This window comes from Ovis canadensis, chromosome 19 (assembly GCF_042477335.2).
Source record: "Ovis canadensis isolate MfBH-ARS-UI-01 breed Bighorn chromosome 19, ARS-UI_OviCan_v2, whole genome shotgun sequence".
NCBI classification, from domain to species: domain Eukaryota; kingdom Metazoa; phylum Chordata; class Mammalia; order Artiodactyla; family Bovidae; genus Ovis; species Ovis canadensis.
Genome location: NC_091263.1, coordinates 43,392,340 through 43,410,915, shown reverse-complemented (window position 1 = coordinate 43,410,915; position 18,576 = coordinate 43,392,340). Strand labels below are relative to the sequence as shown.

Here is an 18,576-nt window from a genome sequence, read left to right as displayed (position 1 = left end):
CTGACTTTTAAATTGTGTGTCATATTCTGTTATTTTAAATACTTTCTTTTCAGGACTTTGTATTTTTAGGGCTCCCTTTATTGAGGGCAAGAAGTATTTTTGAAGTTGAATTGTTCGGTGTTTAAATTGGCATAATTTGGAGTGTGGAATGACAGTACCCAGTTTAGTGAATTGTGGATATGTTAACCATGAATTTATATTTAGGGACAGTTTTTGATGAGATTTCATTTGTATTTTTAGGTAGCATGAATGGTCTCAATTTTTTCTTCAGATATTTAATCACATGGGATTTGCAACAAGATAGTGTAATTCACTTAACCCTTTATTTTATGTCGTGTTTCCCTGCTTAGCAGTTTGACTTAAGGTATCAAATTCTTGAACTTTGGTTTTGGGTATGTTGCTGAAATATTGTGGGAGAAATTAAAGCTGCTCTTAGGGGTTTGGGATTGGAGGGAGACTTGTTTTCCCTGTGTACCCTGTTGTATTAGTGAAAATTATTTAACTGTATGCATATATTTACTTACTAATTTTTTTAAAGCATATACCAAGATGAAGCCACATGCAGTGTATTGGAAGTATGTTACATAACGCTTACTATTGAATATGGTGAAGAATACTTCTTGGGGATGTTTATAAATAGTGCAGAGGTTGATAGTACTTAGACATGGTAACTTATCTTTTATTTCAGTAAGTTATGGCTCATTTAAAATTAAGAGTTATGGTCAAACAGGTCAGATTATACCACTGCTTTGTGAATTTGAAGCTACTTGTGATTCTAAACTAGTAATACCATTTTCAATTCTTACACATTAAATTGGATGAAACACAGCTGTGTAGGTATTAAATATTTCTCATTTCTTTATTTGGAGAAGGAAGGTGCCTTTCTTTCTCCAAGATATTTTACACACACACACACACACACACACACACACACACACACACAATTTGTTACATAGGTAATTGACCTACCTCTGAAAATGACTTGAACAATCCTTAAATGCCTAAGCATACGTAAATATAATTTCTTTAAAAATACTTTTTATCTTGAACTATAATTTATATTTTTACTTTGATATTTCAAAATGGCAGTTTACAAATTATTTTTCTTAATCAGAACCCGTCTTAATTTTCATTTTTAATTTATCCATTTTTATCTATATCATAATATATTGATATGTGGTACATTGAAACATCTTTGTAATATTTTTCAGTTTTTATCTGTGTTTGAATATACATCGATTAGTTGTTGCTCTGAAAGTTTTTTTCCTCAAAGTGGTGAGTGAAAGTAGCATCTTTCTCACCTCGGAGAAAGGAGGGTTTGTCTTTGCCAGTATACCTCTTCTGCTCTTTGTAATAGATCATCTTTTAAATTAAAACAGTTACAATAGTGTGTTCATAATTTTTAAAATATCCTCAGTTGTCCTAGGAGTATATGAAGAAAAGAAAGGAGGATCATGTTGCATGCTAGTCGTATTTTACTTTTAGAAGAGCGTTGAAATCTTTATATCAGTACAGTTAAGTCGGTGTGTTCTGTTTGTCCTTATTTGAAATGGCTGCATTATTTTCTATTAACAGATTGTGCAGTTCATTTTTTCTGCTCCCGCGGTGGGCATTTTTTTAGCCATTACAAGTGCTTGTAGTGCGCCTCCTTGAACATACATTTTTGTGTATGATGAATGGCATATGTTGAATTTATATATAGATTTATTGTTCCTTTTTTAATTTTGTAGAAACAGTTACTAGGTTATCATGTATGCACACTTAAAATTTTTATTATTCTTGCCAGATTGACCTCACAAAGTATTTTCATTTATGCTTCTGTGTTATATGTAAATGCCGTTTATTTTTTCAGTATTTTTGTGGGTCTGTCCGTGGATTTGTGCCTCTTTGATTGCAAGTGAAATGGAGCGTGCATGTCCTTAATGACTCTTTAATGAATTGTTTTCTTTCATATCTTTTTTGACTTTTCTTGTCTTTCAGTGATTTTCTTATTGGTAAGTTCATTTTGCTGTTTTTGTTTTTAATTAGTGAAAGCTCTATAATAAATGCTTCAAATTATTTTGGCATGAAAAGATTATTTTCTAAAACGAGTATTGTCAGTATATAAATTTTTCCTCTTTTAAGTGGAAATTATCCATTTACTTGTTGGCCAGATTTTCTGAACTGTAAGATTCTGGACACCAAGGGTGGCTATCTTTTCCATACAAGGCCTAGAAGAGTGAGTACCTGAATATAGTAGGTTATCAGACAGACAGATAATGAATGAATGAAAGGAATAAAAGCATGTTTCTGTATTTATACTTTGTTTAATGGGGCATGGTAGAATTACGTGGTTGAATGCTCAAGGTTACTTTTTAAAAATTTTTAGTCATATTTTCTTGTCCTTTTAAAATTACTTTTGAACTTTAACATTTTATAGAAGATGGACTATAGCTACTCTACAGAACTGAAGTTAAAGTTTCTTAGGTGAGAAACACCAAAAATTAAAAATTAATGGAATTAGAAACTTTAGTGGATGGTCAATTAAAAGACATATGTTACCATTTTATGCCCTAAGTGTGGGATTATAATGAACAAGAGTATCTGGGATTACTCAAAGCAGGCCATTTATGAATATCTGCTTCCTACCATAGATAACTGTGAATATAATTTAGAAACTGATTGTAGCCAATAGTTCTTTCCTATAATGAATGGTACACAAGAGAGATTTTGAGAGGGCAAGAGAATATAACTTACATTTCTTGTAGCTTTTAAAAGATCATTTTATATCCTTCTAACTACTAAAGTGGAAGAATAATTAATGTAAATTAATTACTTAAGTCTTCCTCTGCTTTTGACAATCCATTAGACCTAAGACCTCTCGAAAATTAGCAGTAAGCTTCCCTTGCTGTGAGTAGTTGACTAAAAGGGCATGGCTGTGTATTTATGAGGGCATCTGGCAATGGCACCCCACTCCAGTGCTCTTGCCTGGAAAATCCCATGGACAGAGGAGTCTGGTGGGCTGCAGTCCATGGGGTCGCTAAGAGTCGGGCACTACTGAGTGACTTCACTTTCACTTTTCACTTTCATGCATTGAAGAAGGAAATGGCAACCCACTCCAGTGTTCTTGCCTGGAGAATCCCAGGGACAGGAGAGCCTGGTGGGCTGCCGTCTCTGGGGTCGCACAGAGTCGGACATGACTGAAGCAACTTAGCAGCAGCAGCAGCAGGCAAAGTGCACAACCATTTGATGCCTAAAAATCTTTGTTATATCACTGCTAAGGTGTCAGTTGTAACTGAGGAGTGCTTATCTTTTGGCATGATGGCCTGACTATAAAATTTCTTCTCTGGAGTTATTTTTTTTAAGTTATTTTAATGTACATAATCAGAGTTCGCTTAGTCCTGAAAACTTTCAAATGATTGTTTTCTTTTTTGAAATTTATTTTTTAAATTGGAGGATGGTTACTTTACCACGATCTGTTGGTTTCTGCTGTACATCAGCGTGAATCAGCCACAGGCATACGTGTCTCCCCTCCCTCTGCACCTAGATGACTTGTTTGTATGCTTACGTGTACCAGTGCAGAGACCTTGTAAGTTTCTGCACGCAGGGTTTTTGCCTCTTCATATTTTTTTAAAGGTTTATATATAAGACTTTCAATACTTTAAAATCTGGATTGTAGATATAAAGCATTTACTCCTTTGATTTTATATTGTTTGCTTTATAGTTAGCTTAAGATTATTCAAGGAGAGAATGGGTTCTAGCCTTTTGTTGCTTGGTTCTTTTACTCCTTTTACCTATTATTGTCTGCTGGTGTACCTATTCCTCTTGGGAAAAATATAGTTACTGCATTTTATGTTCATTATTTGTGTCAGTATTTGTTGAGCATGTTGAAGCTATTAGAAGAAATTTATTTCTTTTTTCTTTATTACCTTTTTTAGCATAACTTGTTGAGACTCAGGGTTGCTTAGTAGCCTTCCCTCCTTATTCCCCTTAACCGCCTTGCCTTGTGTGGTGGTAACAGAGTTTGATGTGATGCTGTCTTTAATAAAATTTTATAATTGAAAGAGAGGAAATAACAGAAACCTAATTAATTTTTCCTAACATTTTTATTTGAAGCAAGAAATGTAATTCAGGCACTGTAGAAGGTGATAACTGGTTAAAAGTGTTGTCAGTTGCTGCAGATTTCTTTCAGGGTGGGGAATGACGTAGATACTAGTTTACGGCTGTGTACCATTATTGAAAGGGCCAAATTCTTATTTTTCTTAACTTACAATGCTGTTTTCAATAAATCCCAATTTCTAACATTTGTTTTGAGGTATAAAATATATGCATATGAATATTTATGACATGTATATATTTATACAGATGTTAAAGCCTGATCCAGAAAGAACATATTGATTTAAGTAAGATTGTATCATGAGATTCCACTGGTGATTTCTGACTTATGTAGGACCTTAGAGTAAACAAAACTCAGTACATTTAATCTTTGATATCTAAGAGATACTTAATTTCCACTTAAGTAGTAATTCTGTTAACTAAGACAGTATAAATATGGACATTAATAGAAAATAAAGATGTAGTAAAAATCATACCTTTATGCATAAAAGTTATTGGCTGTTTTAGCATTTTAAAATCAGGTATCTGATTTTATGGTTAGCTCTTCAGCCTTTTACTTTAATGGTCTCTGTTTTAATTTCCTTTATCTTTTTTTATGAGGAACATTGCTTATATAACAATGTGAAAGTTGCTCAGTTGTGTCTGACTCTTTGTGAGCCCACAGACCATACAGCCCATGAAATTATCTAGGCCAGAATACTGGAGTGGGTAGCCTTTCCCTTTTCTAGAGGATCTTCCCAATCCAGGGATCGAACCCAGGTCTCCCACATTGCAGGCGGATTCTTGACCAGCTAAGCCACCAGGGAAATCTCAATTTATAACTATATAAGTGAAAGTGAAGTCGCTCAGTCATGCCCGACTCTTTGCGACCCCATGGACAGTAGCCTGCACCAAGGTCCTCTGTCCATGGGATTTTCCAGGCAAGAGTACTGGAGGGGGTTGTCATTGCCTTCTCCAGGGAATCTTCCTGATGCATATAATTAATTATATAATGTAGAAGTAAGATAAAGAATTTTTTTTTTGATGGATGCTTTCTTTCCAGCTGAATATCTTGGTATATATCCAGAATATTGGCGCATCTTGATGATCAAACATTTAAACAGATAAATTAAAAAATATTAATTTTAGTCACTTAGAATCTCTCTCAGGTTAAAATACAAGATAGGAAATTCTAACTTTAGAGCCTGGTGTTTCCAGTTTCTAATTTATGCTTCGATGTCTTTCTCTGTTCAGCATCATTCTTGATTTTGAATTCCCATAGTTTTTAGGTACGTAAGATGTGAATTTTTTTTTTTTTAAGTCAATAGATGGGGACAGATTGCCAGTAAATTAAGGTATATACGTAATGTAAAATGTGTGATCCTGTTTCATCAGATTTAGTTACTTTTTGGAATTAAAAGGAATATTTTTAAAAACATTTTTTGTTTGGTTTCACCATAGTTGGTCCCTGGAGGGTTTGTGCCTTCTTAAAATCTACAGTAAATAGCAGATGAAATTGGGATAATGATAGGAACTAAGATTTATTCATAAAGTATTTCAGGCCCCGAGTGATTTATGGGCTTCCCTGGTAGCTCAGCTGGTAGACTGCCTGCAATGCAGGATACCCCAGTTTGATTCCTGGGTCAGAAAGATCTGCTGGAGAAGGGATAGGCTACCGACTCCAGTATTCTTGGGCTTCCCTGATGGCTCAGCTGGTAAAGAATCGTCCTGCAATGTGGGAGACCTGGGTTAGACCCCTGGGTTGGGGAGGTCCCCTGGAGACGGGACTGGCTGCCCACTCCAGTATTCTGGCCTGGAGAATTCCATGGACTGTATATATAGTCCATTGGATCGCAAGGAGTTGGACACAACTGAGCGACTGTCACGTTCAGGTGGTTTATATGCATTATGTATCAGTGCTCATGGTAATTACTTAAGAAATGTGTTTTCAGAATCCCTGTTCGCCAGAAGAGGCGGTGAAGATTTTAAAGAGGTAAATTCAACCTGGGCACAGTGTCCCAGAGGGTTAGCCAGTGTGTATGTATGTATGTATGTATGTATGTATGTATATATATATATATATATTTTAAAGCCATACTACCTTATATGTAACTAGTGTTTTATTAGATGTTGTAGACATACTTTTTTGGGATTTGCTTAACAAAATGCATGTTAATCATATCCTTATTAAGTTTTCTTCTTCCAGTTCCTTATGTAATTTTAATTTTCATCTTTTGATGTAGACAAGTAATATATAGGTAATGCAGAGTAAACTGAATGCATTTTAAATAACTCAAAATATTTTCCTACTTAATTGTTTTGCAGTGCACCTTTACGAATAAACATCTTTCCCTGTTCTCCCAATTTCAGGATTCTGGTTCATATTTTTCATTGAGAGTTAGTCGCGTTCACTTTTGCTCTTTTTTTCTTCTTAGCACATGTCTTAATTTAGCTAGTGATAATTTTTTATTAGAAAAATTGTTAATGTTTTCAGTAAACTGTCTTGTGTGCTTCTCTGTAGTGGAAGAGAAACAGAACGCAGACCTTTCATAGAGTTGTACCGATACCGAGCATTCATTTTGGATTTACCTGGTTTATTTTTATACCTTCTTTTAAAGACCCACCTCAAATTAAGCGTTCCCATGTTTCTGCTCGATTCCCTGGCATACAACTTGTTCTTTCTCCGTAGCACCATGTACACAATTTTATTAGCATTTGTCATCATAATTGTTTACCTTAAGTGTCTTTCAAGTCTGCTATTGAGTAAACTATCTTTATAGTCTGCTCTCTTGTTTACATAAAAGATTAAAAGTACTTTATGAAGAGATCTTCAATGCAGTTGTCAAAATTATAATAATTATTTCCCGTGGGTACTTTGATTTACAGGAAGTGTTTGTATTTTAAAACTGTTCACTTGAGTGAGAGTTGTATAACATCTTAGTGCCATCTATTGGACACTTGGTAAAATGACTTAAAAAGCTTGAAAATGTCTTAATTGTAAACTTACTTTGTCCTAGGCTGGCGTGTTATGCAAACATAATACATTTTTCTTTCTAAAGCAATATTGACATTTACCCACAAATACAGTGTTAATAATTGTCTACCATTTTACCTACTTTTCTAGAGAAAATTAGCCAAAACATTTTAGTCTAAAACCATGATTAAGCAAGAAGTTGGAAGATTCTCATCTTTTATGGTTAATTTTAATTTAAGAGAAAACACTGCTGTCAGTGTGTAAAGGAAATTTATTTGAAGGAATAGATATAAATAGACAGTATCTGTTTAAATATTTGGTAAATAGTATTTGAGTGTCCTTAATACTGGATCCTACTTTGCTTATTTTATAAAATGTATAAAAACTTTTGATTACAGTATCACTCTGAGATCTTCAGTGAGGGAATAGGGTTGGGGGGGGAAGTATGTGGGTGTTTAGGATTTGGAAAGCAATGAGCTCAATGAGGGGCAACGTACTGGTATGCCACTAACATTCTGAAGTCCATGATGGTTATATATATATATAATATATTGAATGTCATGTATATGAAGAGATCCTGCCCTTAAGAAGCTTTCAGTCAAATATGAAAAAAAGACACACTTTGGAAAAACAAGATACTTTATTTTGACAGTGTATTTTACTCTGATTTTGAAATATAAAAAACAATATGACTCAGAAACTCACAGAACTTTGCTAAAAGAATAGTATTGATGCTAAGAATACAAGAACTAAATATTGTTGGTCCAGCTAGAAAATGTACATTTATAATTTTATGTGTGTGTGATATATAGTGGAAGAGAGAACATGGAATTTGAGGTTTGAGAACTGGAGTTTGAGTTCTGCCCTATTAATCACTAAATTGCCTTCCATTGTGGGAGAGAAAGAATTTTGAGTTGAACTGCCTGTAAACAGTAAACGACTTTGTAAATAACTATTAATTTGAGGCTTTGTAATTTTCTTTATAAGGAGAATAAGTAGATTTCATGTGACAAATACTGAAGTCTGAAGTTTACATACACATTTTAGCTGCGTTTATCATTATCTCGTGAGATTTTGCTATTCATATTGTAATTCTAAGGAATGCTAATAGTGTGTGAGATAAAATCTCACTGATTTATAAAATCAGTTTAGGTCCAGTTTATGTCTCAGATTTGTATTTTCTATGATCAAGTGAAAATTTGATTGTGGTTGTAAGTATTTGGTAAAGTTGTCAGTAAAGGTACTTATCAAATATATATATAGTGTGTGTGCTTGTATGTATTTTAAGTTTGATGAAACATGTCGATTGTATATAAAATGTTGTTATGGAGCAGAACTGTATAATACTTTTTCATTGGAATCACTTTTCATATTCTGATAACAAAACATTTGTAGTTTATTTGAACACTGTAAAAAAAAAACTTGGTGTGCAAAAGAATGCTTGAGAAAGTTTATGTATTAAATAGACTCACTTGTTTGTGTTGCCTCTCTTATAAACTTAGAATTGAATCATCAGAAATAAGAATGTTAAAATTTTTTCTCAGTTTTGAAGCTTTCTGTTCATTTTGGATGTTCTTTTTTATTGCTTTTTAAGGGACGGGAGGGGGAAATTGTTTTTTTGTTTTTTTTTTTAAAGAGAACAGGTGTGCTTATTGTTTTGCCTAATTTTAGGTGATTCATCCATTCATTTGTAGCATTTTCTTTTGTAGCTTAACATGGGTGACTAGATAAAGCTTGAAATGGCGAGAGTAATGTTTCTAATTTTCTTGAAAATTAATAACTATAAAATTATATTCTTTTGTAGTATACCTTTTACTATTCAGCGACTATGTGAATTACTAACAGATCCAAGGAGAAACTATACGGGAACAGACAAATTTCTCAGAGGAGTAGAAAAGGTATGTATTGTATTGTGGAATTATATTAAACTGTAGCATAATAGATTTTCTTTGAATACACTGTATTTCAGGCATCTTGTCTTGAAACAGGTTTTTCAGCCTACCTGAAGTTTTTCCCAAATTGTGTTCTAAGTTTCAGAGAAAGATTTAATAAGAGGGAGGCAGAAGAATGGGAAAAGCAGTTTATTATTGTCTCTTGGAAATTCTTAATATATCTTAACATATTAACAGCTCTGAGAAGTTCTGTAATTGATATCTTAAAAATAGTGGGTTTTGCAAACTTATCTATAGAATTCTTTAGTTCTAGAATTCGGAGGTACACAACTTGGAAAATCACTAATACAAAGCATTTAAGTTAGGTATTGAGAAGGATTATGTCACATTTAAGAATATGAGAAGAATTAGGTTTTTTGTGGGTGAGGAGATGTTAGAGAGCGGAGCATTCTGAACAAAGGAAATAATCTGAGAGAGAACTACATTCACAGTGAGGGAATGAAGAGCCTGCCACTGGCTTGTGTGGAGCGAAGAATGAATGGCGGAGCTGCATGTGAACTGCGATTGTGGACCGTTGCTCTGCTAATCCCCATAGCGATTGACCCTGAAATATAGTCTAGGATACATTTTAAGGTTCTTTTCAAATCCGTTTATTTTACCCTTGGAGCAGGAATCCAAAATCATTACCTAGTGATTTAAAATAGATCTTAGGGTCTAACTGGATTAATGTGTTTGTTGAACTCTGAGGGCAGGGAACCGAGATGGTTCTTCAGTACTTAGCAGTTGAAAGAATTCAGTACTTAAATTTTGGCTCTCTTTGGATGCAGAGGCGGTGTCACAGTAGTCATCGTTGTGTGACTGCGGGCCAGTTACACATCCAAGTCTCGGTTTCCTCACCTGTAAAACGTGGGCCATAATAGGTCTGTGAGGAGGATTAAATATAAAGGACGTACTTTGGCTCAGCAGGCTTTCAATGAATATTAAACTATTGATAAAGTTATGATTATCAGGAAGGTTATAAAGAGGTTTGCGTCTCTTTCCCTGAAGTGTATCATGGTACACATCAAGCTTTTGAGTGGGTACTGCTTTACAGGGAAATTTATTATTATAAGGCGTAAATACTTCAACCTCTAAATATCTCGGTGTGATTCTATCTAAAATAGGAGATCATGGTTCTGTTCTGTTACATATAGTGCATAAAATACATAATGTCAGGGCTCCAAAGCAACTAAGGAAAAAAGGAGACTGACAAAACAGATCCCTTAGTAAGTTATTAGACTTTCACCTGTTGGCTACTGTTTTAGTTTTCGTTGTTTTGTTGAAGGTTTTTGTTGTTAGCGATTGCTTTTATTAGTAAAAATGTAATACATGGAAACTTGATACCAGGGTGATTTTGGGAAATTAAAAACAAGTAAACTTTATGTTGTACATTTCCTCATATTAATCAGTAAATTTTGTTATTGCAGAATGTGATGGTTGTTAGCTGTGTTTATCCTTCCTCAGAGTAAGTATAGCTACTTTGCTTTTTCCCTAGTATATTATATTTTTTCATTTTTAATATATGTCTTAAAAGTCCATTGCAATTATTTTATATATAATTAAGCATGGTAACATTTGTAAATACTTAGGAAACTACCAACCAGTTCCCAGAGTAGAATATTACCAGTAAACATTACCTGTGGGGTCGCACAGAGTGGGACACGACTGAAGCGACTTAGCAGCAGCAGCAGCAGCATATATTTTTCCAGTGAAAAGATTTGTATTAGAGTCATGACTTACTGCAGTCTTAACATTGTTGGATTTATGTACCATCCTGATGACATTGCTCTTCATGATGGACTGTTAATTCCGATTGGAATTAACAAGTTATATAGTAAATTATATAGTAAGTTATATAGTACATTTAGGTAGCCATGTAGGGCACATTCCTTGGTACCACTGGTATTTTACTAGGAGTGGATGTCCTGGGATTACAAAAGGTTTAGCTCAGTGTCCATGGCTTCCACTGAATGTCAGTAATGTCCCCCCTACTTCCACCAAAAAATGTATGTATTCATTGCTGAATGTGTTCTCTAGGATATGGAGTGAAGGAAGAGGGATTGTAGGAAAATATTGCCCCCTCTTGAGAAGCATTGGATTAATGATTAAGATACCTGATTTCATAGAACGATTATGGTGAATTTGTTTCAGAACTCTTGAAGAATATATTTGTATATTGTTAAATGAGATACTAGGATAATTTCATGGTTATTTCTCTGAGAAGTCTTTTGTTTGATTTTGTGACATTGAAGTCTTACAAAAGATCTTTTAGACTCTTGACTCTTATCAAAGTTAACTGAACTATCCATAAAAAAAATTTTTCCCTCTCATAGGAAGAACAATTCCAATAGTTTAAATCGAATGAATGGTGTTATGTTTCCTGGAAATTCACCAAGTTACACTGAGAGGTGAGATTATTAATTTTTTATTATTCAGAGAGCTGCAGTTTCTTAATTTTGAATAGGAAACTCAATGTACTTTTTAAAAATTGGGAATTTTATGGCAAGTATAGGATGATATACCAAAAAGAATTAATTTGATGACTCTTGGTTCTGAAAGTATTTTTGTGATGTGTGCATATAAACCTTGAGAGGGATGACTTTTTTTTGCAAAAAATGGGAAAATGATGTTCGTTTCTCTTACCATAGGTCTAATATAAATGGGCCTGGGACACCCAGGCCGCTTAATCGACCAAAAGTTCCTTTGTCAGTTCCCATGACAACAAATGGCTTGCCTGAGAGCACAGACAGCAAAGAGTCAAAGCAGAATGAGGACAAAAATCACAGGTGTGTATGTGATTTATTTTTGAAAACAAATGTTTTCCCGAAAAAGTTGCATTTATGGATGGTTTTTCAGCACTCCTTATTTATTATTTACAGTTTACTGTTGTTTTAAGGAGGAGAAAATATTTTAATGCACTTAAAAAGGGCATTAGCATTTGCTGACAATGGGCAGAGAAAAGACTTACTTGCTTGTTTGGGAAGATTCTATAATAGGGTGTTAAGAAAATGATCATGATACATTTTTTTCTTTTAGAAAATTACTTGGAGAAGATACTTGTAAATGAGTTCAAATTCTGTGGATCATTTCTCTTCGTAGATCATAAAAGGAAATCTTTTATTGATATCCCATCTCAGAATTTCTTACCACATTAAGGGAAAGAAGTGAGTTGAGAGGAATTAAGAGTATGTCTCAGTGGGGAATATGTAGTTTTATTGTAAGAGGACATTTAACTCACTGAAGAATTGAACACAAAGGTCATGTAATTTATTGAGTAGTCCTAGTGGGAAATGTTTAACAGTTGAGGTGTCCTTGGAATTATTCTCTTGTTTTCGTTTGCCGAGATGTTACAATTTAACTTGCACAGTGAAAGTTACATATTATTAGATCTCAAAAATAGAATGTAAAGGATGAAGAAACAGTTTTATTAATGACACTTTTAAAAATATTTACAGTGACTCTTCAACATCTGAATCAGAAGGTTCCTCGGTGAGCCCTATAAAAAATAAACATCCAGATGAAGATACTGTGGAGGCAGAAGGGCATGAGGTAAAAAGACTCAGGTTCGACAAAGAAAGTGAAGTCAGAGAGATGGCCAGTCAAACCTCTTCCAGTGAAATTTCTTCAGTTATGGTAGAAGAAACAGAATCTCCATCTTCATCTCAGAATAAAGACAAAGAAAGTAGTTGTACCAGGCAGCACTGTCCAGAAGAGGATGAGGAAGAGGATGAAGAGGAAGAAGAAGGTATTTAGAGACCATCTGTAAAAGGGTGGAGTAAGGAGATCCTCAAATTCTTGTACTTCATTTTTGCGTGAAAGAATTTAACATAATGGAGCTCCTTATAATGCTGATGTTGGGTTTTTTCTCCCACCTGTATGTAGTTGCTGCTGAGTTTCAGGGGATATGATTTGAACTATAGAATATCAGAATTCATGAAACTTAACTGTGGAGGTATTTTGAAAATCAAATTTAACTACAACAACATTTGCTTATTTTTAGAGTCTTTTATGACATCAAGAGAAATGATCGCAGAAAGAAAAAATCAAGAGAAAGAATCTGATGATGCCTTAACTGTGAATGAAGAGACTTCTGAGGAAAATAATCAAATGGAAGAATCTGATCTGACTCAAGTTGAGAGAGGTTTACATTCTGAAGGTAGTGAAAATACAGGCCCTGTAAGTAGTGGTTCTGATTGCCATGAAACAGAAGAATTAGTAGGATCCAATTCCAGTAAAACTGGAGAGATTCTTTCAGAATCATCCATGGAAAATGACGAAGCCACGGAAGTCACAGATGAACCAATGGAACAAGACTAACTATTTAGAGATACTTAGATGCAGTATTTTACATACAGTTCTGGTTTTACACTGTATAAAACGTTTATGTAATAAAGTGGACCTTTAGTTTTACAAGAGAAGCAGGTTGTAAAATAAAATACTTTATGGGATAAATCCTGAAAGAGAGATTCATGTGAGAACTGTGAATATCAGCTCCTCTGGGTCCTGCTTACCGCTGACTTTTTTTTGGTCTGGTCAAATCAGTGGTTTGTGTATAGATTTTTTTTTTTTTTTAGGGTTAAAAATTTTAAACTGGAAAATAATTATAATTTTGAAAACTTTTTTGGAGATGATCACATTTAGTTTATTACATATGCAAGGAAGCTTTTGTCTTGTCTCTTTCTGACAGCTCTAGTGGTTTTCATATTTTGGTCATAGTTTCAGCATTTTAACATGTGAACTATAGGGTTTCATGCTGGTTTCCAGATTTTATTGTTTGACTATGTACAATGGAACTTTAAGTCATATATACATATATATATTATTCTAAGGGGGAAATGTTATATTTTTCTGTTTCTATAAGAGATGAATACAGTGGATACTTTTTCTATTGGTAATGATTGAGTTCACCTCTTTCAGAAGACAGTTTCTTTCTCTTCTGAGTAATTCAGATAAAATCTGGCCCCTGTGAAACCCTGGAAATCTTAAGTCTGTTGAAATACCAGGTTAAACACATTCCAAGAGATCTGTTCAAACTAAATTCTTTTGTATACTTCTGTGGTACCTGAGAAAAAGACTTCATTATTTATGAGCAAATGTGCTTTATCTTGGAAATTGTGTTCGAACATTAGCTTACTATTTTGTAGAATGAATGCTTATAAAGCTGACATGAGACCATCTCAGAAGAACCAGGCTGGTTCCTTTACTTTTTACTTGCTTTTCTGAACATTGTGAATATTACACATTTCTTTCTAAATTATTCTAGAGTATACAGATGTCAATGGTATGAAACACCACTGTACTGGAAAAATTAATATATTACTTTAGTAATGTACCGGAGCTAAATGACTGAAGCTTTAGGGGTGCATAGAAGCCACCATAATTTGTATGACCTTTTGAAGTGAATTAAATATTTTTGAACATGCTTCTTCGACAGCCAGTGTTATATTTTTCAGATCAACACAAAGCACAATGGTTACTCTTAAACTCAATATTTTCAAATTCACATATTTAAAAGTCATGTGCAAGCTGCAACTTACCCTGTCTAAATTACTGGCTGCCAAATTTATACCTGTTTCTTCAGCTGTACCTTTTGATATTTAGAATTTTTAAATTTCTGTAAAGTAGATTTTGTAGAATGTAATGTGTTCACTGCCTTTGTGAAGCGGTATATAATTGTATAATTTCTGTGTGTAAACTGAATGCTTGGGCTTTCAATACAGTATTCATATAAAGCAATAAATATTAATGTTATGAAATACTCGAGTACATTTTTATCAAAATATACAAGAATCCCTTTTTTAATTTCAGATACCTGAAGTACACAGATGAACTTAAAAACCGATGCAAACATTTTCTCACACTGTATCATATGCTCTGGGGTGACTTGGGCAGCCACCACAAGTTTTGCATTTTGACTACTTCAATTGCTATGACTAAAAATACCAAAATGAGTTGGCTCCGTTTATGTCTGTCGGGTATTATACTACTGACTGACTTGATTGTCAGGTTCACAGCAGCTAGATGATCTATTTGTGAAATATGTCTCATAGTCGAAATAAAAACTGAGTATTGATTTATTTACTGTATCCAAGAGAAGAAAAATCACACATTGTAAATTTTTTTAAGAACTTTGCAAAAATGTTAAAGCAAATTTTAAATGTGACATTCATTTGTAGCGACCTATTCTTTATTTTGTTAAGGGATATTTTGCCAATGAAAATAGATTTTAAACATTTTAAGTTTAGAAATTTTGAAATTTTCTTTAGAATATTTATGAAATCATTGTCAATAAACCTATTCTTTAAGATCCTGTGACCTTTTGATATTTTTTATTTTAATTGTGCCATGGACCACTTGTAAACTGAATTACTTTTGTTGGATATAAGTTGAAGACTTAGCATCATGACTTTGAGGTCTGTGGTTTTATTTGTATACTTGCAGTTGCTATTTTTGCAAGGGCAAATGTATTTCTTTATTAAATAAAGTACAATAATGGTGAATGTACCAAAATGCCATCACTCAACTCTATGAGAGATCTGCATTTTAATCTATAGTGTAATAGTTTTAATATTTATTAGATATTCTTATGTTGATCATAGATCAAACTTGTTGCTGTTTATACAGATAATTGTAGAATGCTCATGGAATATTTTCTTTAGGTTAGATGGGATACTTCTGTAGTTAAACTGGGAAACCTTGTTCAGCTGGTTACTGATGTCTGGTGGGAAGTAAACTTCCTCATGTTTGCATAGATGCACTTACATAGACTTTGCTTCATGAAAGTGTCAGTTCTGATAGTAACTGATTCAGATGTGTACTTTTAAAAGGCTAATTTTAGGAACATTTTCTTAACACATCAGCAAAGTCAAAAGATCTAAATGAAGAAATAAGACCTCTGATTAAAAACATTATTTTCTGTTTGTCTTGAGCAGATTGTTTACCTGTTAGACTCTAGACTCTGAACCCAGCAGGTAAAAGAATTTGAAATGCTGATGAGAGTGAGAATATATATGTAATATGTTTTTAGCACTTTTCCTTTTAAAAACGTAAAAGCATCCTAGAACATTTTTTTAAATAAATCTTTGGTTCTGAAAATATTGGCGAACAGAAATGAGCAGTGGGAGGTGTCCTATTTTAAGTGTTGATTATTAGATAAATTTAATCCACTTAGGGTTTATTGTAACTAGGCCTTTGAAAAGTGTGGATGGAGGATTAGAATTGCCTATCGGAGCTATAGAAACCCTCTGGCTTGGAAAGGCATCCCAGAAATTCTGGGTAAGAAGGTGTGGCCTATGAAAACATGGAGGTTCAGAGTATTTTTGTTTTGCTGGTGTAGATAGGCATGTACTTATGCATTTTTGCATTTGTAAAATCAGCAATTTTTCAGATAATGTAATATACTAGTTTACTTATAAAGGTACTTGGGGCAGAATCTAAAGCTATGATGTTTGATTTTGAGAAATGTAACCTGTGGTAAGGACAAAAATGCAACTTGTAGAACCAAAGGAAATAAAAAATTCTGGATAGTGTTTCAGAATGTCTTCTGAACAGGAGTTTCGTAAATACATTGGTTTTGATCAAATGAAGCTCAGTTCTCTCTTGAGATTTGTGCTAATCGTAAAATGGTTGAATGCAAAAACACCTTGTAATTTCATATGGACTTATTATAATTAGGTTTATTGGATTATTGGCCTAATAAGAATGCTAGTATGTATTGGTTAGAAATATCTAATATTTCACATTTTAAAAATAATTAGTACACTTTCTTCAGAATTTTCTTTTATTTCAACTTGGAGCCTAGATTACTTTGCCAAATAAATGTATTATTTTCATAATGCAATAAAATATAAATTAGAAGAATTAATCTATGTGTGGAGTTACTTTATTTGCCATAATTGTGTGACATTAATAAAAATACATTTTCAGTTCTGAAAATACTGATGAACAGAAATGAGCAGTGGGAAATGGCCTGTTTTGAATGTTGATTATTAGATTTAATCTGTGGTTTATTAAATGCCTTTGACAAGTGTGAGTGGAGCATTAGAATTGCCTATCGGAGCTATAAAACCCTCTGGCAGCTTGGAAAGGCATCCCAGAAGTTCTGGGTAAGGAGTGGCCTGTGGGAGCATGGAGGTTCAGAGTATTTCGTTCTGCTGGTGTAGGTTTGTTTTGCTTCTCCTCTCAGCCCCCAGTCTTCTCTTACGTGGTTTTGAAGTTCCACAAGCATTTCTTAAACCATAGGGAGAAGAGCTTAATGCATTACTTCGTTCTAGCTCTTGTTGCTTAAGTGATAACGGTATTTCTGCAGAGATGGTTCATCTGAGCAACTCAAACCTGATATCTAAAAAAAACCCAGATTCAACATGCAGAAATTTATCTCAGTGTAATTTGGTGCTAGGTGGCATGTGCAGTATGTTTTTATTAGAATAATTTTAGAAGTGTCAGTTTTAGACATCTACTTAGGAGTGTAGAGTCACCCTAAGGGGAAAAGACAGATTCCATTTTCAGTTCTGAGTTCTCATTTCTTCATACTTGGTACTGCACAGTAGGTGATAGGAAATAATGACATATGTGGCTCTGAATTCAGAACAGTACAAATCTGCATGTTTCTGAGTTTAGATATTGAATTGCAGTTTATCCATATTTAACCTCTCACTTCTGCCAACATTATTATTTGGGCTTCCCTGGTAGCTCAGCTGGTAAAGAGACCCCCTACAATGCCGGACACCACGGTTCAATTCCTGGGTCGAGAAGATCTGCTGGAGAAGGAATAGGCTACTCACTCCAGTATTAAACATAGGTAGTACAGAGTTTTGGGGTTACTGATAGGAAAACGTTACTATTCTGACTGGGAATAAGGTGCATGGTCTCTGGCCCACCTGCCCATTTAGAACGAGTAGTGCACTACTGTCATATTTTGACAGAGCCCCAGACCTATAGAAAGTCACCACACCACACCCTCGCCTGGTAGGGGGCAGGTGCTTATTCAAGTGGCAAGTTGGGTCATTAGCGAAGTCCTGCTTTCATATATGATGGGGCTTGATATTTGGTCACAAATGCATTGCTTCAAGAAGTCTTTACTGTTGAGTAGTTTTGCAAGTCTTCACAGTGCCTGTGTTTGCTGAGACTTTGAGGGATAAATACATGGTCATTATTTGGCTGTCTTCATTTTGAGTCATTGTTTTCTTTCCGTTGCTTGTGATGCTATAGAATGGGAAGGCAAGCTTAATTGATGGTGACTAAGAGAATTCCCATATGCGTTCAAGGATGTATACAATCTCCCACTTTGAATCTAGGCACCTAAAATTTTTAGGTGACAACTTGTATGAATTGCTGTGTATTGGGAGAGCTAAAAGAATAGACTGAGTCCATTCAGTTGTGTTTGGAGAACAATAACTGCCAGTTTTTAGCAAAGGGCAGCTTGTGACCTGAGATGCACAGGACAGACGTACGTGAGTGCAGTTGTGGTGGTCTGGGAAGTCCTCTCAGTTTAGGTGGGGTTTGGTTTGGCCTTGAGGGGTGAGCAGGACAACCAAGGAGGCAGCATGGTATAAATGGTCAGAGTACAGAGGTGTGGATTAAGTCACAGCTTTGTGT

General features: G+C 34.3%; 1 protein-coding gene across 1 annotated transcript in view; it reads left to right on the top strand.

Moving 5' to 3' along the window:
- PPP4R2 (protein phosphatase 4 regulatory subunit 2) overlaps positions 1-16,843 on the top strand; it is a 57,054-nt gene extending 40,211 nt beyond the window's left edge. Inside the window, exons 4-9 of the mRNA XM_069561900.1 lie at positions 8,853-8,946; positions 10,407-10,444; positions 11,313-11,387; positions 11,628-11,765; positions 12,435-12,724; positions 12,980-16,843. Of these exons, the coding sequence (XP_069418001.1) occupies positions 8,853-8,946; positions 10,407-10,444; positions 11,313-11,387; positions 11,628-11,765; positions 12,435-12,724; positions 12,980-13,296 (952 nt within the window). The 3' untranslated portion in view covers positions 13,297-16,843. The remainder of the gene's footprint in view (positions 1-8,852; positions 8,947-10,406; positions 10,445-11,312; positions 11,388-11,627; positions 11,766-12,434; positions 12,725-12,979) is intronic.
- Positions 16,844-18,576: the final 1,733 nt, after the last annotated feature.